This window comes from Kogia breviceps, chromosome 17, assembly GCF_026419965.1.
Source record: "Kogia breviceps isolate mKogBre1 chromosome 17, mKogBre1 haplotype 1, whole genome shotgun sequence".
Taxonomy (NCBI): domain Eukaryota; kingdom Metazoa; phylum Chordata; class Mammalia; order Artiodactyla; family Physeteridae; genus Kogia; species Kogia breviceps.
The window spans coordinates 27496272-27521740 of record NC_081326.1 but is presented as its reverse complement, the minus strand read 5'-3'; the positions used below and the strand labels follow the sequence as shown (position 1 = coordinate 27521740).

Below are 25469 nucleotides of genomic sequence, written 5' to 3'. Positions count from 1 at the left end.
ACAATTAGTTACTGAGTCATTGAATGAATTGTGGACTTTTTAAAAAAATGATTGTGGTGAAATTCATACAACATAAAATTAACCATTTTAAAGTGAACAGTTGAGTAGTATTTAATACATTCACAATGTTGTTCAACCTCGACCTCCATCTAGTTTCAAAACATTCTCATCACTTTAAAGTAAATCTTTTACCCATTAAACAGTTTCTCTCCATTTTTTTTTTTCTCCCTCATGCTCCTAGCATCCACCAGTCTGTGTTTTGTCTCCATGGATTTATGTGTTCTGGATATTTTGTCTAAATGGAGTCACATAATATGTGACCTTTTGTTCCTGGCTTCTTTCACTTAGTATAATGTTCTCAAGGTTCACCCTTGTTGTGGCATGTATCAGTACTTTATTGTTTTTCATGGCCAAATAATATTCCATTATATATATATATGTATATATATGTATATACTATAATTTGTTTATCCACTCATTCACTGATGGACATTTGGGCTATTTCCATCTTTTGCCTCTTGTGAATAGGGCTATTATACAGGTTTGTACATGTATTTGTTTAACTAACTGTTTTCCACTACTTGAGGTATATACCTAAGTGTGGACTTGTGAGCTCATGTATTAATTCTGTGAGTAACTTTTTGAGGAACTGTCAAACTACTTTCCACAGCAGCTGAACCATCTTATATTCCCAATAATGTATGAGGTACAAGGGTTCCAATTTCTCCATAACCTTGCCAACACTTATTTTTCATTTTTTTAAATTAAAACTACTCTACTGGATTCGAAGTTGAACCTCTGGATGGTGACTTTAAAACATTGGATGGTTTTGAACACATCTTTAACATCTGTAGAGGTAAATTCACTGTGAAGCTGATAAATCTTATGTTTCAGAGTCCCTCACTGAAGACTGTGTTGAAATTAGAATTCAATTTTGTATTCTTTTTCATTAAAAGAGGCCTATAAATTATGTTTCCAGCCCCACAAAACTTGAATTCTCCCTGCACACAAGCAAATAAGAATATCTACTGTTCAAGAGCATAACAATATCCCTATCTCCAGCTATGGTGGTGTATTCTTTTGCTTTCAAAGTCACCGTGCTTGGGCTTCCCTGGTGGCGCAGTGGTTGGGAATCCGCCTGCCGATGCAGGGGACACGGGTTCGTGCCCCGGTCCGGGAAGATCCCACATGCCGCGGAGCGGCTGGGCCCGTGGGCCATGGCCGCTGAGCCTGCGCGTCCGGGAGCCTGTGCTCCGCAACGGGAGAGGCCACAACAGTGAGAGGCCCGCGTATCGCAAAAAAAAAAAAAAAAAAAAAAAAAAAAAGTCACCGTGCTTGACTTAAAGCCTTTATGACAAATAATCTTACCACCTGAGAAAGATGTTTAAGAACCTAGTATTAGAGGTAGCATGACAGAAATCATAATAATCCCAGCCACTTACCAATTGCAGGACACCCTGAGTCCAGCTTATTGCTAGAAAGCCAAACATAAATCTCTGTTTCCAAAAGGATACACACACAGTTCTGCTGACAATTACCTCTTCTCAAATATCAAATTAAAAAGAACAGAGCCATAAGGAGTCTGCAATATTTTAAAGCTATAATCTCTTTTACATTACTTCTGCATTTTGCTTATAGCCAATAAGGTGATTCTGTCACATTCACTAAGAGGAATCAAATTTATATGACTATTGATGTCCCTGATTTACATAAAAATCTGTGATGCACATCCAAGATCTGTACTGACTACAAATAGATCAAATGGCGAGCTCCCTCAACCATGCTTATATGATTTATGAGTAAGATTTACTGCTGTGTGCTGTTATGCCCTTCAGAAACTAGGTTATTTGAATTGAATATTCAGTGTAATACAGTATGTGACAGACTATGCAAATTATTTACACAAGACATGACATGGTAAGTAATTTTGACTGTAAAGCTTGATTATGATGTTCATCAGGAGAGTGGCCTGCCTCTCCAAAAAGCCTTGGAAATTTATGCTATTGTCCCATATGGTGTTCTTTGTTTTCCACATTTTCCTCTTAAAGATCCAAGTGTATTCCCATAGTTTATCATTTATGCTCCCCTGTAAAATATTCCCTTTACCTTACATATAAGCAAACTAAGTTTAAGTTAGTGTCATTCAATTTTAACAAGTTCACCTTCCAGTTCATTTTGCTAAAATAGGACCAAATGACTAGATTCTTACTCAGTTGTGTTGATGTACTCTGAATATTCTCCACTTTTTAAGAGAAGTAACTCACTATAAGATTAGTTTGGCTTCTTAAAATCAAAATACTTACCTTTCACAGCTCACCAAACATTGAGTTCTAATTATTTCCATTTTTTTTCTTCTACATTTCTGTCAAAATTTGTTAAGAACCTTCTATCACTTATTTTCATGCATGGTTTTTTAATCAGATAGGCTGGGCCTCAGTTAGTTCATCAGGAAAGGGATATAATAAAGCCCATCTCATTGAGTTTTGTGAGAAACATGTGTGATATTGACACAGCTAGCATTCAAGAAAAGTTAGGACTTTTCCCCCTTCCCTTCAAGAAGAGAAAATGGGTGCTTAAGCAAAGGAAAAAGTGTGACTTCTGCCAACATTTACAAATTTAAGCTTGTAAGACTACTCTCATGGAACAATATTTCTCAAAGTTTACTGTGCATACAAATTATCTGAGGAGTTAGTCAAAATGCAGATTATTTTTCAATAGATCTGGGGTGGGGCTTGATATTCTGGGTTTCTGAAAAGTTCTCAGGGGATGCCAATACTACAGGTCCACAGACTACTCTTTGAGTGACAAGGTTATAAAACTCCATGTTTCTACCTAAGTATGCTAAATGTAACTAAGCAGGTAACTTGCTGTTTTTTTATTTAATGAAACTTCTAATTTGGGATAACAGTAGATTTATATACAGTTATAAGAAATAATATAGAAACCTCCCATATACCTTTCACCCAATGATAACATCTTCCAAGCTACAGAACAATAGCACAACTGGTATATTAACATTGATAATCCACTGATCTTACCCAGATTTCCCCGGTACTACTTGTACTCATTTGTGTGTGTGTGTGTGTTTTATGTAATTTTATCACATATGTAAGTTCACATATCCATCACGAATGAAGATACAAAAGAGTTCTATCAAGGATCTCTCCTGTTGTCCTTTATAACCACAAGCACCTCTCTCCCTACCCAGCACCCTGTCCCTTCCCTGCCCCCTGACAATCACTAATCTGTTTTCCAACTATAATTTTGTCATTTCAAGAATGTTATATAAATGGAACTGTCAGCATCTACCCTTTGGAGACTGTTTTTTTTTGTGTGTGTGTGTGTGGTACGCAGGCCTCTCACCGTTGCGGCCTCTCCCATTGCGGAGCGCAGGCTCCGGACGCGCAGGCTCAGCGGCCATGGCTCACGGGCCCAGCCGCTCCGCGGCATGTGGGATCCTCCCGGACCGGGGCACGAACCCGCGTCCCCTGCATCGGCAGGCGGACTCTCAACCACTGCGCCACCAGGGAAGCCCTGGAGACTGGTTTTTAATCAGTATAATTCCTAGTGATTCATGATAGTTATTGTGTACATCAATAATGCATTCCTCCGGGTATATTGCACCACTATTTACAATAGCCAGGACATGGAAACAACCTAAACATCCAATGACAGATGAATGGATAAAGAAGATGTGGCACATATATACAATGGAATATTACTCAGCTAAAAATGAATGAAATTGGGTCATTTGTAGAGATGTGGATGTGTAGAGATGTGACAGACCTAGAGTCTGTCATACAGAGTGAAGTAAGCCAGAAAGAGAAAAACAAATACTATATATTAACTGGTACAGATGAACTTATTTGCAGGGCAGGAATAGCAACGAAGACATAGAGAATGGACATGTGGACACGGCGGGGATGGGGAGGGTGGGACGAATTGGGAGATTAGGTTTGACATAAATACACTACCATGTGTTAAATAGCTAGTGGGAACCTGCTGTGAAGCACAGGGAGCTCAGTGCTCTGTGATGACCTAGATGGGTGGGATGTGGGTGAGAGGGAGGTCCAAGGGGGAGGGAATATAGGTATACATACAGCTGATTCACTTCATTGTACAGCAGAAACTAATACAACATTGTAAAGTAATTTTACACCAATCAAAAAAAAAAAGAAATAAAAAAAAATAATGCATTCCTTTTTTTTCCCATTATATGGCTATACCATAGTTTAATCATTCAGTCACTGAAGAACATCTAAGTTCTTTTCTGTTTGGGCTTATGACCCAAAAAAATCTGCTATTGAACATCTGTGTACAGGCTTTTGTGTGAACACAAGTTTTTAGTTCTCTGGGATAAATGCTCAAGTGTGCAATTGTTGGTCCATATGATAATCATGTTTAGTTTTATAAGAAATGATGCAGTTTCTCCATATTATTGTCAACATTGGGCAATGTTACTTTTTTTATTTTAGCTATTTTGATAGATATGTAGTGATAGATCACAGCAGTTTTAATTTGTATTTCATAATGGTCAGGGATGTTCTAGATCTTTTCAAGTGCTTATTTGCCATCTGTGTATCTTATTTTGTGAAATGTCTGTTCATGCCTTTTGCTCAATGTATACTTGGATTCTTTTGATTTTTTGCTAGTAAGTTTTGAGAGTTTTTTATGTACTCTAGATACTAGACCTTTGTCAGATATGTAGCTTCCAAGTATTTTCTCCCATTCTGTTGCTTGCCTTTCATCCTTCTAACAGGATCTTCCACAGAGCAAAAGTTTTAAATTTTAATCAGGTACAATTTAGGCATTTGTTTCTTTTATGGACTATGCTTTTGGTGTCAAAGTTAAGAATTCTTTGCCTAGTCCTAGACACAGAAGAATTTCTCCTTTTTTTTCTAAGAGTTTTATATTCAACACACAGTTTATGATCCATTTTGAGTTAATTTTTATATAAAGTATGAGGTTTAGGATTAAGTTCATTTTTTTGCCTTGGCTGTCCAGTTGTACCAGAATGACATGTAGAAAGGGCTGTTCTTCCTCCTCTGAATTGCTTTCATACCTCTGTCAAAAATCAGTTGGTATATTTTTAATGGTAGCATTAACATGAAGGTCTGTCCCTTGCAATAGATAACTGATAGCAATCAAGACTAGGGCAGTGGGAATTTCCTGGCAGTCCAGTGGTTAAGACTCGGTGCTTTCACTGCCATGGGCCGAGGTTCAATCCCTGGTCAGGAAACTAAGATCCCACAAGCCGCGCAGTGTGACCGAAATAAATAAATAAATAAATAAGACTATGTCAGGGAAACAGTGAGTACAAATTTCCTTATGAAAATATAATTATATAGAAGAGAAGGAAAATTATTATGGCCTGCTTTCATCCTAAGGAAAGTTTCAGTATAGAGCCAGACTACTAGCACAGTTCTTTCACTGAGTTTCAGCAGTTATTTGCAGCTTGTTTAGTTTCATCTTGCTTTTTATTAATCTACTTCTAATAGACACTTTATCTTTTCATTTAGTGGTTTAAAGTTCAAAACTTATTTAAGTTTTAGCCACATGCTAAAATTATTTAAATTAAAGCCTCCTGCTTTAACATGTTTAGTTTGGCTTTTTAGTGCTTCAGTTCAACTTGATGTCTCTTTTAACATTTAGAAGAACAAGGGGAAGAAGAAACAATGAATTGGACATTCAGAGTATCTCTTAAATACATGCACCACGCTCTCCTTTATTTCAACATTAAACTGAATACTCATTTTTTACTCTTTCATTATTAGATACTATTAATTTTATACCTGGGATATAATTGATGTATCTCTATACTTTCAAAGAAAAGAAGCTGGGCAAATATTTTCCAATCAAGGAAATGTATCTCTGCTAACCATTTACTACTCAATCACTCTTAAGGAAGAATCTATCCAAGAACTTTGCCCAGCCAGACACAGAACTGCCAAATTTCTAAATGGGCAGGGATGAGCAACCTGGTGCTCCAGGGCTTTAAAGGCTGACCACAGAACAGGGATCAAGATAGTGGAGTAAAAAGATCCTGAGCTCAAATGGACACACCAAAACTACAACTACACATAGAATAACTATCCTCTGAGAATGATCTGAAAACTAACAGAACAGCTCTTCTACAACGATGGTTATAAAGAAAAAAACACATTGAGATAGGTAGGAGTCGGGACTCACACCTCCAGGGTGGTGACCCACCAGCAGGAGGGGTATCACAAACATGAAGGTCCTCCTTCAGGAGTGAGAGGTCTGAGCCCCACATTGGGCACCGCAGCTCTGGGGACCTTCACCAAGTAGACAAGCTCCCATAATATCTGGCTTTGAAAACCGGCAGGGCTTACATCTAGAAGAGCCAGTGGGCTGTGGGAAACCGAGACTCTGCTCTTGAAGGGCTCACATGCAAACTCACTACAAATCTGAGCATAGAGGCAGCAGTTTGAAAAGCACCTGACCATAAATGAAGAAGATTTATTGACTAACTTTAGGGCAAGTGTCAAAAAGGCAAGGGTCTGCTGGAACTTTATCTGGGGACCAAAGTGCTGGTGGATGCCATTTTTATTCTCTTCTACTTTGCTGGTCTGGAACTGGCATGCTCCATTTCTGACATTCACCATCTATATTGCTAGCACCCCTTGCTCCACCTTGGCATTCCACCCTGACCTGCCTTACCCAACCAGCCTGCCCTAGTCAGCACCCCTCCAATGCAGCACCCACCTTGCCACATTTTGTTGCTGGCCCAGGACCAGACTAGCACACCTCAAGTTAGCTACTCCCTGTCCATACTCAGCCGGTGGCCTCTGCCAGGATAGGTGCCCCTCCTAGAGTGGCTCCCAACTTACCACACCCAGTTGGCATCCTTGGATCAGACAGGCACCTCTCCAAAGTGGCTTCCAACCCAGGGGCAACCCTACCCACCAGTGCACCCACAACAATCATGGCACCACCAAAATAAAGGCCACATGCAGGCTACATGGGGGACACATCTGGAACACCAGGATCTAGTAACGAGGAGGGATTGGTTTTCTAGGCCCCAACTTTCTACATAACGCCGCTCCTTCAAGACCAGGAGACATAATTGATCCACCTAACACATAAACAAACACAGAGAGGTAGGATAAATGAGGAAACAGAGAAATATGGTCAAAACAAAAGAACAAGGCAAAACCTCAGAAAAAGGATGAAACAAAATTGAGACAATTAATCTATCTAATAGAGTTAAAAGTTATGGTTATAAAGATACTCACCAAAATCAGGAGAAAACTAGATTAACACAGTGAGAACTTCAACAATGAAATAGAAAATATAAAAAGGAACCACTTAGAGGTGAAGAATACTATAACTATAATGAAAAATACACTAGATAAATTAACAGCAGATGAGCTGATTCAGAAGGACAGATCAGTGAACTGGAAGACAGAGTAGTGGAAATCCCCTAATCAGAACAGCAAAGTAATTAATTAATTAATTTAAAAAGAATTTTTTAAAGACAGGATAGTTTAAGAACTCTTTGGGACAACTTCAAGCATACTAACATCCACATTATATGGGTCCCAGCAGGAGAAGAGAGACAGAAAGGGACAGAAAACTTATATGAACAAATAATGGCTGAAAACTTTCCTAACCTGAAGAAACAAACATGTCCAGGTACAGGAGGCAGAGTCCCAAATAAGATGAACCAAAGAGACACATTCCAAGACACATTATAATGAAAATGTCAAAAGTTAAACACACAATCTTAAAGGCAACAAGAGGAAGACAACTAGTAATGTATAAGGAAATTTTCTGCAGAAACATTACAGGCCACAAAGAACTAGAACAATATATTTAAAGTACTGAAAGGAAAAAACTTACAAGAATATGATAACTGCAAGGTTATTATTCAGATTTGGAGAAATAAAGAGTTTCCCAGAGAGGCAAAAGCTAAAGGTGTTCATCACCACTAACCTGCCTGTAGAAGAAAGGTTAAAGGAACTTCTTTCAGCAAAAAAGAAAACACCATAACTACCAATAAGAAAATACATGAAACAAACAGTCTCACTGGTAAACACAAAAATATAGTGCAGATGGTGGATCAATGACTTACAAAGCTAGTATGAATGTTAAAAAACAAAGGTAGTAAAATCAACTATGTCTACAATAATCTGTTAAGGGATACACAAAATAAAACGATGTAAAATATGCTATCAAAACTCAGAAACCTATAAGAGATACACAAAAAATAAAGAGAAAAGAATCCAAGTGTAACACTAAAGATAGTCATAAAATCACAAAGGAAGAAAACAAGAGAAGAAGAAAGGAACAGAGAGGAATTATAAAAACAAGAAAACAATCAACAAAATGGCAATAAGTACATATGTATAATTACTTTAAATGAACTAAATGTTCCAATAAAAATACAAAGAGTTGCTGAATGAACACAAAAACAAGACCCATCTATATAATGCCTGCAGGAGACACACTTCAGATATGAAGATACACAAAGACTGAAAGTGAGGGAATGGAAAAGGTATTATATGCAAATGGAAACAAAAAGAAAGCTGGGGTAGCAATACTTATGTCAGACAAACAGACATAAAAACAAGGTTCTAAAAGAGATTTTTTAAAGGATATTGCATAATGATACAGGGATCAATCCAACAAGAGGATATAACACTTTATAATACTAAGGGACCCAAAATAGCACACCTAAATATATAAAAGAATATTAACAGACATAGAAAGAGAAATTGACAGTAAAACAATATAGTAAGGGACTCTAATACACCACTTACAGCAAAGGATAAATCATTCAGACAGAAAATCAATAAGGAAACACTGGCCTTGAATGATATATTAGACCAATAAACTTAATAGATATATTGAGAACATTCCATCCAAAACAGCAAAGTACACATTGTTTTCAAGTGTATGTGGAACATTCTCCAGGATATAACACATTAGGCCACAAAACAAATCTCAATAATTTGAAGAAGATTTCAATCATGTGAAACATCATTTCTAACCACAACAGTATGAGACTAGAAATCAACTATAATTATTTTTAAAACTGAAAAAAATAAAATAGTTGGAGTCTAAACAATATGCTACACAACAACAACCAATGGGTCACTAAAAGTATCAAAGAGGTAATTAAAAAAATACCTGGGGACAAATGAAAATGGAAACATAACATTACAAAATCAATGTGAGGCAGCAAAAGCAGTTCTAAGAGGGAAGTTTATAATAATACAGACCTACCTCAAAAAGCAAGAAAAATATCAAAAATACCATTATATTCTTATACCTAAAGGAACTACAAAAAAAAGAAGAAACAAAGCTCAAAGTTAGAAGGAAGGAAATTTAAAAGATCAGAGAAGAAATAAATGAAAAAGAGACCAAAAAATCAATAAAAAGATCAATGAAACTAAGAGCTGGTTCTTTGAAAAGATAAACAAAATTGATAAACCTTTAGCCAGACTCATCAAGAGATAGAGAGAAACCAAATAAATAAAAATCAGAAATGAAAGAGAAGTTGCCTCTGACACCACAGAAATACAAAGGATCATAAGAAACTACCAAAATGAACAATCTGGATGAAATGGATAAATTACTAGAAATGTACAATCTTCCAAGACTGAACCAGGAAGAAATAAATAATAAGAACAGATCAATTATCGGTAAAGAAAGTGAATCAGTGCTAAAAAAAAAAAAAAAAAAACACTCCCAACAAACAAAAGTCCAGAACAAGACAGCTGTACATGTGAATTTTACCAATCATTTAAAGAAAAGTTAACACTTAACCTTCTCAAACTATTCCAAAAAATTGAAGAAGGAATGCTTCCAAACTCTTTCAACAAGGTTGACATCATCGTGATACCAAAACCAGATAAAAACATCACACACAAAAAGAAAATTACAGTCTAATATTCTTGATGAACATAGATGCAAAAATCCTCAATGAAATATTAGCAAACCAAAGTCAACAATACTTTAAAAGGATCATACACTATGATCAAGTGAGATTTATTCCAGGGACTCAAGGAGGGTTCAGAAAAGCTATCATCAAAAAGACAAAATATAACACGTGTTGGTGAGGATGTGGAGAAAAGGAAACCCTTGTTCACTGTTGGTAGGAGTGTAAATTGGTACAGCCACTATGGAAAACAGTATGGAAATTTCTCAAAAAATTAAAAATAGAACTACCATATGATCCAGTGACTCCACTTCTGGGTATTTACCCAAAGAAAATAAAAACACTAATTGGAAAAGATATATGCACCTCAATGTGTATTGCAGCACTATTTACAGTAGCCAAGATATGGAAGCAACCTAAGTGTCTACTGATAAATGAATAGATAAAGAATATGTGATATACATGTATATCACATATATATAGTGGAATATTGCTCAGCTATAAGAAATAATGAAATCTTGCCATTTTGGGACAAACTGGGTGAGTCTAGAGGGTATTATGCTAAGTGGATTAAGTCAGATAGAGAAAGACAAATACCTTATGATTTCACTTACAAAACTAACTAAACTAAACTAAAACAGACTCATAGATACAGAGAACAAATGGATGGCTGCCAGAGAGAAGAGGAGTAAGGGGATAGGTGAAATAATTGAATAGGATTAAGAGGTACAAACTTTCTGTTATAAAATAAATAAGTCATGGGGATGGAATACACAGAGTAAGGAATATATTGTATTAAAAATATACAATAGGGCTTCCCTGGTGGTGCAGTGGTTGAGAGTCCGCCTGCCGATACAGGGGACACAGGTTCATGCCCCGGTCCGGGAAGATCCCACATGCCACAGAGCGGCTGGGCCCGTGAGCCGTGGCCGCTGAGCCTGCGTGTCTAGAGCCTGTGCTTCACAACGGGAGAGGCCACAACAAGGAGAGGCCCGCGTACTGCAAAAAATATAGATATAGATATAGATATAGATATATACAATAATATAGTATTAATTTTAAATGGTAACATCTGGTAACTAGACTTATGGTGATCATCTCATAATATATGTTAAATGTTGAATCACTATGTTACACCTGAAACTAATATAATATTGTATGTCAATTACACTTTAATTTTTAAAAAGCTGATCAAAACTACCCACAAGCCACCAGAGTTTAGACTTCTGTTCAACAGTCCTGTACCCCAGTGTGCAGAATCATAACCTAACTCCACTTATTTGATGATCAGCATCTTGAATTCTCCTCCATTGCCTAGTCTAATTTATTTCTGTGTTATTTTCAGTTTCTCTGAGGCTCTCTTGTGATTTTGCTTCATTGACTCAGACAGTCTTGGTTTCTCTCTTTCTATAAATTACCTTTCTTCACACTTAAATTATTGAATTGCTCCAAAGGGAAGCCCTTCCTGCCAGGAGCTCTCCACTGGCATCCTTATGGAGGAAGCCAATCTCTGCATCATGAACTTCTGTTCCATCCTCAGGCCACAGCAACATGTACTACCACTAAAACAATTACAAATCTGTCTCAAGGTAATTGACATTTTTGAGGGGGGAGTTTAAATTGTTCTACACTATCTTTGTCACACCTGCCTCTTGCTATCCACAGTCTCATTCCCAATTTACTCATAGCAGAAGAAGTCAGAACCCAAAACATTCATCTTCCATGGTTTAGTAATGATTGCGATTACTGTGCCTTAAAGAAAGGAAACCAAGCCTTGTCCTTTCTCTAGATTTTATCCTCTCTGATGCAGTAAAACTAACTGGGTGCAGATTTCGACTTAGGGAATATTTTCACTTAAGATTAGTAGGTGGATGAGTAGACCCACAGTCTGCCCTGAAGAAACAGCATATCTGTCTTCAGCATGTGGTTTCAAAATTTAGATTCAGGGAAAAGTTGGAGAATGTACTTTAGTCTCAAGGCCTAAACTGAATTTCTCAACATAGCTTTTATCGGAGCTCTATATTCTCCACCAGCAAAAATCCCAACTCCTTCATCTGCTCCCTCTTTTTAAACTATTTTACCTTTTAAATTATATTCCTAGCATCAGAGGAAGAGGCCTCCATATAACACCTGATATGAATATTGAATTTACTGCTTTATAAGCAAGTCAGAGCTATGCTTGGAAGGTTAAGTCTTCCTGAGCAAAGCAAAGAGCTGGTCTTACATAAGGTTTGACACCATGGAGTTCAAGAAAAATTCATTTTCCCTTAGAAATTTCTAAGTCTTCTAATATTTTCTAGAAATTTCTAGTATTCACTAATGCCAATGAGAAATCTCATGCCAATGTAATGCTTCTTTATTTGTAGGCAATTTTTTCCACCTCTGGAAGCTTTTACTATTTTTTTCTTTAATCTTAATGTTCTGAGATTTAAACAGTTTGCTAGGTTTGGGTTTTCTCTTACTTATTTCACTCACATTTGGTGACCTTTTTAAATCTAAAGACTTGTGCATTTCTTCAACTCTATAAAAAAGGTTTCTCTATAGTTTTAATTTATCTCTTTCTTTTTCTCTATTCTCTCCTTCAGGAACTTATCTAGCTTTTGTTAGAACTTCTAGATCTATCTTTCATGTCTTACTTACCTTTTTTACCATCAATCCTCTTACCACATCTTGCATGGTTTTATATTTCCTGTCCTTCTGTGTTATATTCTGGGAGAATTCTTCAGCTTACTAATTCTCTCTTCAGTTTTGTCCATTCTGTAATTTAGCTAATCTCATAACTTCTTTTGTTTTTATTGTTGTTGCTATTTTATTTTTGATTTTTGGATGATTAAAATTTTTATCTCCAAGTCTCTAGTTGATTCTCTTTCACAATTAACATTCTAAGTAACATAAAATAGATTCCCTCTCCTATCTCCATGAAGATATAAATCTGTTATAAAAATTGTCTGTTTTGTTCATTTTATTTCCTCAGGTATTAGTTATTGTTTTCTTTAATGCTTCTCATAGTGCTGATTTTGCACAATTGTTTGACAATCTTTGGCTTGTGTGATCATCATTGTATTGAAATTCTCCATAACTTTAGTAGATCAGCTGTATACAAAGGGAGATAATAGATGTGGTCTACCCTAGGGATGGAAGTATTTTATAATCAACATTGTTTACTATCAGCACATAGTGACAATAAAAAGACTGACTTTTAGTTATGTATATTTTTTTAATTCTCTGCGGACATTGCCCGCCTTAATTGCTGTCACCTGAGGAAAAGCAGTCGCACTAAACCCTCTCTCACTCCAACTCCTCAATTCATCCCACCACGTGATAAGCCATTGCTATGGATTCTGTTCTATTTACTGTTTTCTTTCTACAGTGATTGTGGGGAAAAACATTGCTAAGAAAAAAATAGATAAGCGACAAGGATTACGGTAAAGCACTATGAATTATGCCCAATATCTTGTAATAACCTATAATGGAATATCTGAAATTACATCAGCCAAAAAACTGAATCACTATGCTGCACACCTTGAAGCTAACACAATTTTGTAAATAAACTATACTTTAATTTAAAGACTGCTAAGGGGCTTCCCTGGTGGTGCAGTGGTTGAGAGTCTGCCTGCCGATGCAGGGGACACGGGTTCGTGCCCCGTTCTGGGAAGATCCCACATGCCCCCGAGCAGCTGGGTCCATGAGCCATGGCTGCTGAGCCTGCGCGTCCAGAGCCTGTGCCCCGCAACAGGCGAGGCCACAACAGTGAGAGGCCTGCATACCACAAAAAAAATAAAAATAAAATTTTTTTTTAAAAAAATAAAGATTGCTAAGGGTATAACATTAACTCATTGTCTGGGCATATAGTCCCCTATTCCCTCTGAGTTTTGCCAAACACCTGTGATACAGCTCTGCTTCTCCAGTCCAAAGCCCATATTACTGCCCCACCCTAGAGACAATTGCTTCTGCTTTCATGCACTCCATGCAGACTTGGTGAGAACGAAGTCAACCTACTTCACTTACTGTGAACATTGTTCCTCATATAATCACCCTAATGGTAGACTGTGGCTCTCGAACCACACTCTTCAAGGGTAGAGTACTTCCAGAACCCTTCTCACTTTGCAAGAAACATCTGTGAGTGTTTTAGGCAGTGGTTTTCTTCATTAATAATAACAAGAGTGGCCTGTTCTAAGCGCTTCACAATTTGTGAGAATTTGTGAGAATTAAATGAGTTAATGAGTACATGAAGCAATGTACCTTCTGTCACTAAGAAATTTCTCACATTTCCTATTTTCCAGCTAGCAATTTCCTGTTTTCCATCACTGTAGATTTTCTTAATCATCTTTTCTGTCATTTCTAGAGATTTATGGCATTCAGCCTATTATCTTGATCTAATTTTTTATCTGCTTCTTAAAATAGCTTTACCCTTTTTTTTTCTAGACATGTAAGCATTCTGTAATAGTCTGCTCAGGCTGTCATAACAAAATACCACAGACTGGGCAGCTTAAACAACAGAAATTTATTTTCTCACAGTTCTGGAAGCTAGAAGTCCAGATCAAAGGGCTGTCATAGTTTAAGACTTCTCTTCCTGGCTTGTAGACAGCTACCTTCTTATTATGTCCTCACTTGGCCTTTCTTCTGTAAATGTACCGAGAGAGAGAGAGAGAGAGAGAGAGAGAGAGAGAGAGAGAGCTCTCTGGTGTCTCTTCCTCTTCCTATAAGGACACAAATCCTGTTGGATTAGGATCTCACTCTTATGACCCTATTTAACCTTAATTACCTTCCTAAAGGTCCCATCTCCAATTAGTCACATTGGGGGTTATGATATCAACATATGAATCTGGGGGGGGGACAATATTCAGTCCACAGCACATTCTAACAGATGAATTCTTAAAGAAAAGAGCAATTTACTCAGAGGAAGCTAATAAGTAAGAACAAATGTAAGGGCATATGTAAAATGAAAGAGAGGGATATTAACTAAAGAATCTTCAAAGTGAATAGAGTATGGTATCTTTCCTGATGAAAACTAGTGTGCAAAAATATCTGTAGCATAAATGAATGTGACATTCAAAATGCACCTCAACTTCCCCAAGACACCAACTTTCAGGAACATTTGTGAACATATTCTTTGACTCATTCAGGCTGGTATTGTGTAAAAGAAATTATAAAAACATAGTTGTTGCTTACTTTACTCTCAAACCTGAAACTCTTTAGGGAATTTAAGATGTTTATTAAAATGAAATATATTAGTATTAAGATTATTTTATGTTGGTATTGATATGCTATAAAAGAAACCCAAGTTCTCTTTCCAATTGGGTAAAGATTTGGAAAGGGTTACTATTCTTATGTTGTTGATGTGTTTGTATGTGTATATGTGTGCATATATGTGTACATATGGGACTTATGGATATAAATTTAAAATCTATGCGGCAATATTTTTGTAACTTTTTGGTGACTTTAGTCTTAAGTAGTCACTTAACTTTTAACAAAATTAGGCATCACCACACTTATTATGGACCATTAGAATGTGACTCATAACAATAAAAATAGCGTTATGTACACAACCTCCAGCACTTACAGATTAACAGAAGAAGAGATCTAGAGAGTAGACTGCTAGAAGAGGTTTGCAAACAACATTTGGAGCCATAAGTGTATCATAGGCTGTTCTACACAGATCAAGAATAATTTAGGTTAGGAAATCGTGGATCGTAATATCCATATGTACATTATCATATGTACAAATTAATGTGTACAAACTATACCATATGTAGAAGTGAAATGTGACAAACAACTCAAAATTTTCACAGTATTTAGAGGTAAATGTGAGAAGATAGCAAAGTGAGAATTGGTTAAGTTATATATTAATGACCCAAGTTTTTGCTTAAAATTTGTAGGTTTTATGATAGAGCACAAGATACATTGTTAAAAATCAGAATTTTGTGCAAATTTCAAGTATTTTTGTTCAGAAATTTAATCCTACAAAAATTTTCACTTATTCAAATCAGATTTCTTTTCTTCAGATGTAACTTTTGAGGACATCTCTCTGAATTTAGCATTAATTAATGCAAATCCAAGACTGAAAAAAATGACCTACCTGCTCCTCTCCCCATCCCAAACTTCCCAAATTAGAAAATAATATTCTTTTTTATTGAAATATAGTTGATATACAATATTATGTTATTTTTAAGTATACTACATGGAGATTTGACTTTTTCATAAATTATGAAATGATCATCACCATAAATCTGGTAGCCATCTGTCCCCTGATAAAGTTATTAAATATTATTGACCATATTTATTATGAGGTATATTATATCATGTGTCTTATTTATATTATAACTGGAAGTCTGTACCTCTTAACCCATTTCATCAGTTTTACCCACCCCTACCTCTTCCCTTCTGGCAACCACCCATTTGTTCTCTGTATCTATGAGCCTGTTATACTTTTGTTTATTTGTTTTTAGAATCCACATATAATTGGAATCATACATTATTTGTCTTCTTCTAGCTGATTTATCTCACTTAGGGTAATGCTCTAGAGCCATCCATGTTGTAAAAAATGCCAATATTTTATTTTTTTATGGCTGAAAAATATTATATATATATATATACCACATCTTCTTTATCCATTTGTCTACCATTGGACACTTAGGTTGCTTCAATATCTTGGCTACTGTAAATAGTGCTACAATATACATTGGTGTGCATATACCTTTTCCAATTAGTGTTTTATTTTCTTTGAGCAAATACCCAGAAGTGGAGTCTCTTGATCATATGGTAGTTCTATTTTTAATTTTTTGAGAAACCTCTTACTGTTTTCCATAGTGGCTACATCAATTTACACTTTCACGAACAGTGCATAAGGTTTCCCTTTTCTCCACATCCTCACCTACCCCTGTAATTTTTTAATAGCCATTGTGACGGGTGTGAGGTGATATCTCATTATGGATTTGATTTGGAGTTCCCTGATGATTACTAATGTTGAACAACTTTTCATGTGTCTTTTGGTTATCTGTATGTCTTCTTTTGAAAAATGTCTATTCAGATCCTACACCCATTTTTTAATCAGGTTTTTTTGTTTTATTGATGTTGCATTGTATGAGCTCATTTTATATTATGGATATTAATCCAAACTATAAAATATTGTTTGCAAATATATTCTCCACATCAGTAAGCTGAATTTTTATCTTGTTGCTAGTTTCCGCTCCTGTGCAAAAGTTTTATAGTTTGATGTAGTCACATCTGTTTATTTTTACTTTTGTTCTCCTTGCCTGAGGAGACAGATCAAAAAAATATTGCTAAAACCAATGTCAAAGGGCATGCTGCTTATGTTTTCTTCCAGGAGTTTTGTGGTTTCAGGTCTTACATTTAATTCTTTAATACATTATGAGTTTATTTTTGTATATGGTGTGGGGAAGTAGTGCAGTTTGATTCTTTTGCATGTAGCTGTCCAGTTTTCCTGACACCATTTATGGAAGAGTTTTCCATTGTATAGTCTTGTTTCCATTGTCATATTTAATTGACCATATACATGTGGGTTTATTTCTGGGGTCTTTATTTCATTCTATTGTTCTATGTGTCTGTTTTTGGTCAGTACCATAATGTTTTTGTTACACTAGCTTTGTTATAAAGTTTGAAATCAGAAAACATGATAAATTCATCATTTTTCTTTTTCAGGATTGCTTTGGCTGTTAGAGATCTTTTGTGTTTCCATACAAATTTTAGAATGATTTCTTCTAGTTCTGTGAAAAATGACATTGATATTTTGAGTACAAGATTTTTGCCTCCTTGGTAGGAATTTTTTCATGGGTTTTTTTTTTTTTTTTTTGGATGCAGTAGTGACTGGGATTGTTTCCTTAATTCTCTTTCTGAAAGTTCATTATTAGTGTTTAGAAATGCAACAGATTTTTGCATATTAATTATGTATCCTACAACTTCACTGAATTCATTTATTAGTTGTAATAGTTTTTTGTTGGTGACAAAGATTTTCTATATACATTACAATGTCATTTTCAAATAGTGACAGTTTTACTTCTTCCTTTCAAATTTGAAAGCTTTTAATTTATTTCTTGTCTGATTGCTGTGACTAGGACTTCCAATACTATATTGAATAAAAGTGGCAAGAGTATACTTATCGTGTTCCTGAACTTAGAGGAAAGGCTTTCAGCTTTTCACCATTGAGTAAGATGTTGGCTGTGGATTTGTCATACATGGTCTTTTTCATGTTGAGGTATGTGGCTTCTTTACCCACTTTGTTGAGAGTTTTTATCACAAATATCTTGTCCTGGACTTTTGTTCATTGGAATTTTTTAGTACAGACTCACTTTCATTATTGATAATTGGTCTGTTCATATTTATCTATTTCTTCTTGATTCACTCTTTGAAGATCGCACATTTCTAGGAATTTATCCATTTCTTCCAGATTGTTCATTTTATTGGTGTATAATTGTTCATGTTATGATCCTTTGTATTTCTGCAGCATCAGAGGAAACTTGATTTTATTTATTTATTTCTCTTTATTTCTTGATGAGTCTGGCTAAAGGTTTGTCAATTTTGTTTATTTTTTCAAAGAACCAGCTCTTAGTTTCATTGATCTTTTCTATTTATTTATTTATTTATTTATTTATTTATTTATTTATTTATTTATTTATTTATTTATTTTTGGTCTCTCATTTACTTTTGCTCTGAACTTTATTATTCCCTTCATTCTAACTTTGAGCTTTGGTTGTTTTTATTTTTTCTAGTTCTTTAGATTTAAGGATAGAGTATTATTTGAGATTTTTCTTGCTTTCTGAGGTAGGTCTGTATCTCTATAAACTTCCCACTTAGAACTGCTTTTGCTCCTCCCATTGATTTTGGAATGTTGTGTTTTCATTTTCATTTGTCTTCAGGTATTTTTTTATTTTCTCTTGGATATTTTTAGTGACCCATTGGTTGTTTAGTAGCATATTGTTTCAACTACAAGTGTTTGTGTGTTTTGCATTTTTTTAAATTGTAGTTGATTTCTAGTCTTATACTGTTGTGGTCACCAGAGATATATGTTCTAAGAGTGCCCCATGTGGGCTGTGAACCCCCGTCTGTTGTGGTAGGGCTGACTTCTGTGGGCACGTTATTAAGCAAGGCTTCCCCCAGCCCACTTGACTGCAAGGCCTTGCTTCATGCGGTGACTGTGGCCCAGTGGTAGGTGGGGCTGGGTCCCCACATGCCTGGCTGCTAAGCCTGGGGGCTATGGGGCCACAAGACTGATACCAGCCTGCCAGTGGTCACAGCCAGATCCCTTCGTGGGTAAGAGGCTGTGGGTCTGGTGCCAGTCCACTGGTAGGAAGGTAAGCCCTCAGTGCTAATATGCTAGAGGGAGGATTCCTAAATGACATTTTCCAGCACCAGTGTCCACACAGTGCAACAAGTTCCCAAAAATGTCTGCAGCCAGCATTTCCATCCCCACGGGGAGGCCCAGTTGCCTCCTGCCTCTCCAGGAGGATTTCCAAGATGAGCAAGGGGATCTGACCCACGTTCCTCTCAAACTATTGCCTCTGTGCTAAGACATAAAGACAGTGAGATTTTACATGCACCTTTTTAGAGCAGAGTCGTTGTTTCCTGTAGCTTTCTGGCTCTCCCAAACATAAGCCCCACTAGTTTTCAAAGCTGGACACTAGGGCTTCCCTGGTGGCGCAGTGGTTGAGAATCCGCCTGCCGATGCAGGAGACACGGGTTCGTGCCCTGGTCCGGGAAGATCCCACATGCCGCGGAGCAACTAAGCCCGTGAGCCATGGCCGCTGAGCCTGTGCGTCCGGAGCCTGTGCTCCGCAACGGGAGAGGCCACAACAGTGAGAGGCCCACATACCGAAAAAAAAAAAAAAAAAAAAAAAAAAAGCTGGACACTACAGGGTTTTATCTCCCCAATGCAGGACCACCAGTCTGAGGAGCCCAATTTGGGGCTCAGATCCCTTACTCCTTGGGTTGGACCTCTGTGATTGTGATATTCCTCCCATTTGTGGATCACTGACCCAGGAATGTGGGTCCTGACTATACCATGTCTCCACCCCTCCTACCCATCTTGTTGTGGTCCATTCTTTATATCTTTAGTTGTAAAATTATTTCTGCTAGTCTTCAGGTCTTTCTCTTATATAGTTGCTCTGTTAGATAGTTGCTCATAGATAGTTGTAATTTAGATGTACCTGTGGGAGGAGGTGAATTCAGGGTCTTCCTACTCCTCCCTTTTGGTCACACCTTTCCTGGAGTATAATTTTCTTTACCTAATTACTGTCTGTTATTCAAGACAGAAATAGCAGGTTTTAAAGACTTTGACCAACTGGAATTTTTTAAATGAGTTAAGTCATTGAAAATGAATTAATTTTTACTTAAAAAGAATCTAGCAAAGTTTGCAAAAGCCAAAAATTATTCAAGAAGATCTTATTATAAGAAATAAATACTACTTTTAAATGAATTTAGGAACTAATGAACGGAAACCTAAAATATTATTTAGAGAACAAAGGCAGGTCCTAAGTACTTCTTTTACAAAATACTTGTTAAGAGAAAAATGACAAAATTTGATGACATTACACTTTTCCCCAACCAATTTTCTTAAAAATTACCAATGAAATCTTACTTGCTAAATTTAAAGCCCTCCCCTAGTCCCCATTCTACTCACTTTGTGTACTGACTTTTTGTCAAATTCTTACCTTCCCCAACTTCTGCGATATTTTTCTCTCTCAGCTTTACTTCTCTCACTGCTACTTCTCAGTTCCTTTACTTGCGCTACTCCTTAAATGTCAGCAAATTCCAAGGTTGTGACCTCTCAATCTTATGTTGTTCTGTATAATTTCCACCATCTCCTCTAGATAGATGATTCCTAGTTCAACATCTCCAGTTGTCTCCCCTACTGATAGGGGAGACTCCCTTCTCAACTGCCTGATATAATGAATGTATTATTTATTCACACCTCAAGTTTACCATATACTAATATATTTCTATTTGTCTTACAACTTATGTCTCTATCTGAGTTGCCCATGTGGTATCACAATTATCCACTTTGCTAATTCTATTAGTTTCCTAGGGCTGCCATAACAACTTACCACAAACTGAGTGGCTTAATACAACAGAAATTTATTCTCGCAATTCTGGAGTCTAGAAACCTGAAATCGAGGTATTGGCAAGGTTGGTCTTTATGGAAGTTCTGATGGAGAATCTGTTCTATGCCTTTCTCCTAGCTTCTGGTCATTGCCAGCAATCCTTGGTGTTTCTTGGATTGTAGAGGCATCAATCTGATCTCTGCCTCTGTGGACACATGGCACTCTCCCTGTGTGTTTCTTCCATGTTTTCACTTGGCCTTCTTATAAGGAAGGACTCCAGTCATTAGATTTAAGGCCCACTCTACTCCAGTATGACCTCATCTTAACTTAGTTACATCTGCAAAGACCTTATTTCCAACTACAGTCACATTCTGAGGTTCTGGATGGACATGAATTTCGGCAGAACACTATTCAATGTAGTACATTCACCAAATTTGACATTTCCTGCTGTTACATTAATCCACATATTTTAACTCAACTCTCTTCCCTCTTCAAGTCACACTTCTTCTTCACCACAGCTAATTATCATCTTTCTTTTTTTCAATTACTTTCTAACACATAGCTAAAACTGTAGTTATTCTTAGAATTCTGTTATGGTTCCTCATTGGTCTCAATGGAACTTTCAAGCCAAATTATAGGTGATTGGAGATCCTATATTAAAAGGTTTACACCTTTATTGTCCTCTACAAGGCAGCAGCTAACACATCTTTTCTCAGGCTTTTTCCTTCTTCTTGAATATCTTCCCTTTACATTATTAAAGTATCATTCCTCTCCTCTGACCACCACCTTCTCATTTTGCCCCATCAAAATTTGTCATCCATTTGTGTTATACTAAAGCAAAAATCTTAAACTAGAGGACATGTATCACAGGGTGTACATGAAAACTTTCCTGGAGTCCCAATAAACACCCATAGTTTTAAAAGAATCAAGTTCAAGATCTACATTTTACATATGTACTCTTTCTTAAAACTGATATTCCTGAGTACAGCTGCAGACCACGAGTTTTTCTTTCCTACCTTTCTTTCCCATGGGCTTTTCTCTCACTTTACCAAAGAAAGGCCCACTTCTAACCCATCCCAATACTACTATAATACATTGTCCTGGAGTGCAAAACATTTCTACAGTCCCAAACACAGGGACAATTTTTGATTGTGATTTTTTTGCCTGTATCTGATTGAATTTAGAAAGTAAGGGATACTGTCATAATTCTCTTATTTGCTATCAAATGTTTTTTAAAATGTGTTTTCTCTGATTCTTATCAAAAAAGAAATAAATTGCATTTTAACTATAACTAATTATTTATTCTTCCATAAGTACATATACAAATTTTAAAAGTCTTGTCCATCTCAATCAGAGATGGCTACCAATAAAACTTTCATGCTTGTTTATCAAAACTTGTAAAATATACTTACTGTTTCCAAAATTCTTCATCAAGGAATTATGAGGAATAATTCTTTTAAAAATATACATTAAGAACTAGAATTATCAAATATAGCTTAAATGAAGCATTGTTGTATAAAGCATATACCTTTTGTTCCCTTTTATACTCTCATTCGATATTTTGTTTTATGAAATATACATTTCTTCATCTCCATTTTTTTCATTCACAAAATTACCTGAGGAGAAATACATACATAACTTCTGTATGTATATAAGTGGGAAAGAAGATAAGCAAGGATTACTGTAGAAAAAAGCTGGAAAAAAAGAAAAGAAGGTGGAATACATTGACATATTAATGCTCAGCTAATATAAAAAGAAAAATACATAGGTGAGATATAGCTATGGATTAGAAACACTGACATGCTTTCTCATACAATTTTTAGCATGTTAACTGTGAGGTATGTTTGCACAGTACAAACTGGTGTTATTAATTGGCAAATATATGGTCAAATAGGACTTACAGATAATTCAGGAAAAGAAAAACTTTCTCCTTAAGTCTTAGGGCTTGAATTAGACATTTTGACAGTTTGAATACCTGACTTTACAGTAAATGAGTCACCAATCCTCAACTTTACTTTTTATGGATTTTTTTAGTGTATTGAGGTACAAAAAGTAAGGTCAAAAAAGGTTGAAAGTAGTGGGTTTATTTATTCAATAAGCATTTATTGAAAACCTACCTTGTCCTAGATCTTGTGGAATATAAAGAAAACATACAGTTCCTGATCTTGAAAATGTCAGTCTATGATAATGTCAAATATAAACATTACTTTAAACACCCCATATGCACTGGATCACCAAGATCTTGTTGCCAGAATTGTATTCCTGAATGTTTCCTGGGTATCACAAGCAAGGTCCTATCACACAATGTCCTATAAACACTATGAACTGAACATACACACACACATACACACGACTCATTTATTCCATATGCCCACTACATACAAACATCTCCTTCTGAATTCCAATTTATATTAATGTTTTCATATATCTAGTCTCTTGTGATAGTAATCTTTGTGAATTTAGTCACTTGTAATAAAAATTTAGAAATTATTCTTGATTCTTTATCTGGATCTATCCAAAAGATCCAGAAATTTCAAATACTTTGATTTCTGCCTCTAAATAAGTTATTTAGTCCCTCTCTTTTTCCCTCATCCACTCTAACCTAACCTATTAACTTCTTTCCTTGCCTCCATGCATTTACACTGCTCCCTTCAACTCTCCCACTATAGTTACTTTTCCAAAACTTCTATCTGCTCATACCCCTCATTTGCTTAATATTCTCTATTGGTTCCCATTAGCCCCTAGGTCAATGTTTAAACTCCTAAATAGATCATACAGGAACCATCATAAGCTGACCCCACTCACCTTTCCAGACCTAACCACCATCACTTCTGACACACCCTACCACCTGGTGTCCTCCACGTACACACTGTCTTCCAGTCACACCAAAATACTTGCTGAACATGTCATATTTTTTTCACATCTTTGAACATATTGTTCTCAAGGCCTGGAAGGCCCTTATTTCATCTTTCTGTCAAAGATCTTTTAATCCTTCCAGACTTAGGATGCTTTCTCTCTGAAGCCACTCCTTGATACCCCAGGCGAAGTTCAGTGTAAGCATAGCATTTTGTACATATTTTTATTACTTATTATTAGCTACTTATTTACATCCTTCCCTCCCCCATTAAACTATGAACATCCATAGAGCTAGTATCTGTTTAACTTATCTATTTCCAGTACAAAAAGTAGAAGCTCAATAACTGTTTGATGGATGAATAAACTTCTAAGCAGACTAAGATTTTTAAGCAGAACTTTATGAAATGATATAAATGACAACACATCTTAATCAGAAAAAAAGGTTTTCTTGGTTTTGTAGACTGAATGCCCTCCTACTTCTGTATTGTGTACGATGTATCAGATGTTCTTCCACTGCGGCTCCATCTTCTCCATTCTTGAACGGTTTATAGAGGTCTTAGTGGGACACACTTGAAGAATCTTGATGTTGAAGCAGGAATTTAGACATTTGAAAGAGGTATAAGTTATACTATGATAATTATAAGGATAGAGAGAAAGACACCAATGGTTGGGGAATTTGTAAACAACTAGATTTATGATATATTTGTGGACCTGGTGGAAAATGGATATTAGTGGAGAGGGGCTCTTTAAATGGAATCCACAGGTTACCCATTTCCAATGTGAACCGCATGGGTTTCAGTTTGGAAGTGAGATGGAAAGGGCAAATATGGATGTGAGGAGGTGAGAACGGATAGAACTTATGGGGGCCTGTGTAGACCCAGTGTCATACTCAGAAGGAAGGTAGAGAGTGAGTTAGAACTTTGAGGAAAAGCTGTGAGGAAACTTAGATCATTATGAAGTATACTAGTTTATAAAGTAAGTCCCCTACCTATGAACTTTCAAGTTGCAAACTTTCAAAGACGTGAACATTCGTTCACGTGTCCAATCCTTTAAGTTAGTTCATGTGTCTGGCGTACATTGTCACATGCATGCGTTCTCTACAAGTGGTTGTGCTTTTGTGTATTTTAGTATACAGTATTATATAGAGTACAGTAGTACAGTATCTTTATTTCAAGCCCAGGATGTCTGGAAGCAAGCATAAAAGCAGCGGTGATGTAGCTGTTACTGCTAAGAAGTAACAAGCAATAATGATGGAAACAAAAGTGAAAATAACTGAGAGAGGGGAGTGAGGTGAAAAGATGGTAGACATCGCTCATTTTTATAACATGAATCATTCAACCATAGGCATGATTCTAAAGAACAAGGACAAGGTCATGGAACATGTGAAGTCTGCTGTGCCGATGATGCTGACAATAATATTGAAGAATCGTGGAAAAGTGATGGAGGAGATGCAGAAACTTCTCCATCCTGTGGATGCAGGATCAGCATCAGCATTGAGTCCTGCTCAGCTTAACGCTGTTTCAAGAGAAAGCTAAAAGCCTTTATGAAGACTTGAAGAAGAAACACAGTGAAGAATCAGAGGGCGCATCTTTTAATGCCAGCCATGGCTGGTTTCATCGATTCAAGGCTAGAGCCAACATTCACAACATAAA

The 25469-nt window shown here is 36.3% G+C and overlaps 1 protein-coding gene across 1 annotated transcript in view; it reads left to right on the top strand.

Annotated features, from left to right (window-relative positions):
• Positions 1 to 25469, top strand: part of CNGB3 (cyclic nucleotide gated channel subunit beta 3) — a 152227-nt gene that overhangs the window by 42291 nt on the left and 84467 nt on the right. The window contains 1 exon segment of the mRNA XM_059043566.2: positions 21610 to 21624. Within this exon segment, the coding sequence (XP_058899549.1) occupies positions 21610 to 21624 (15 nt within the window).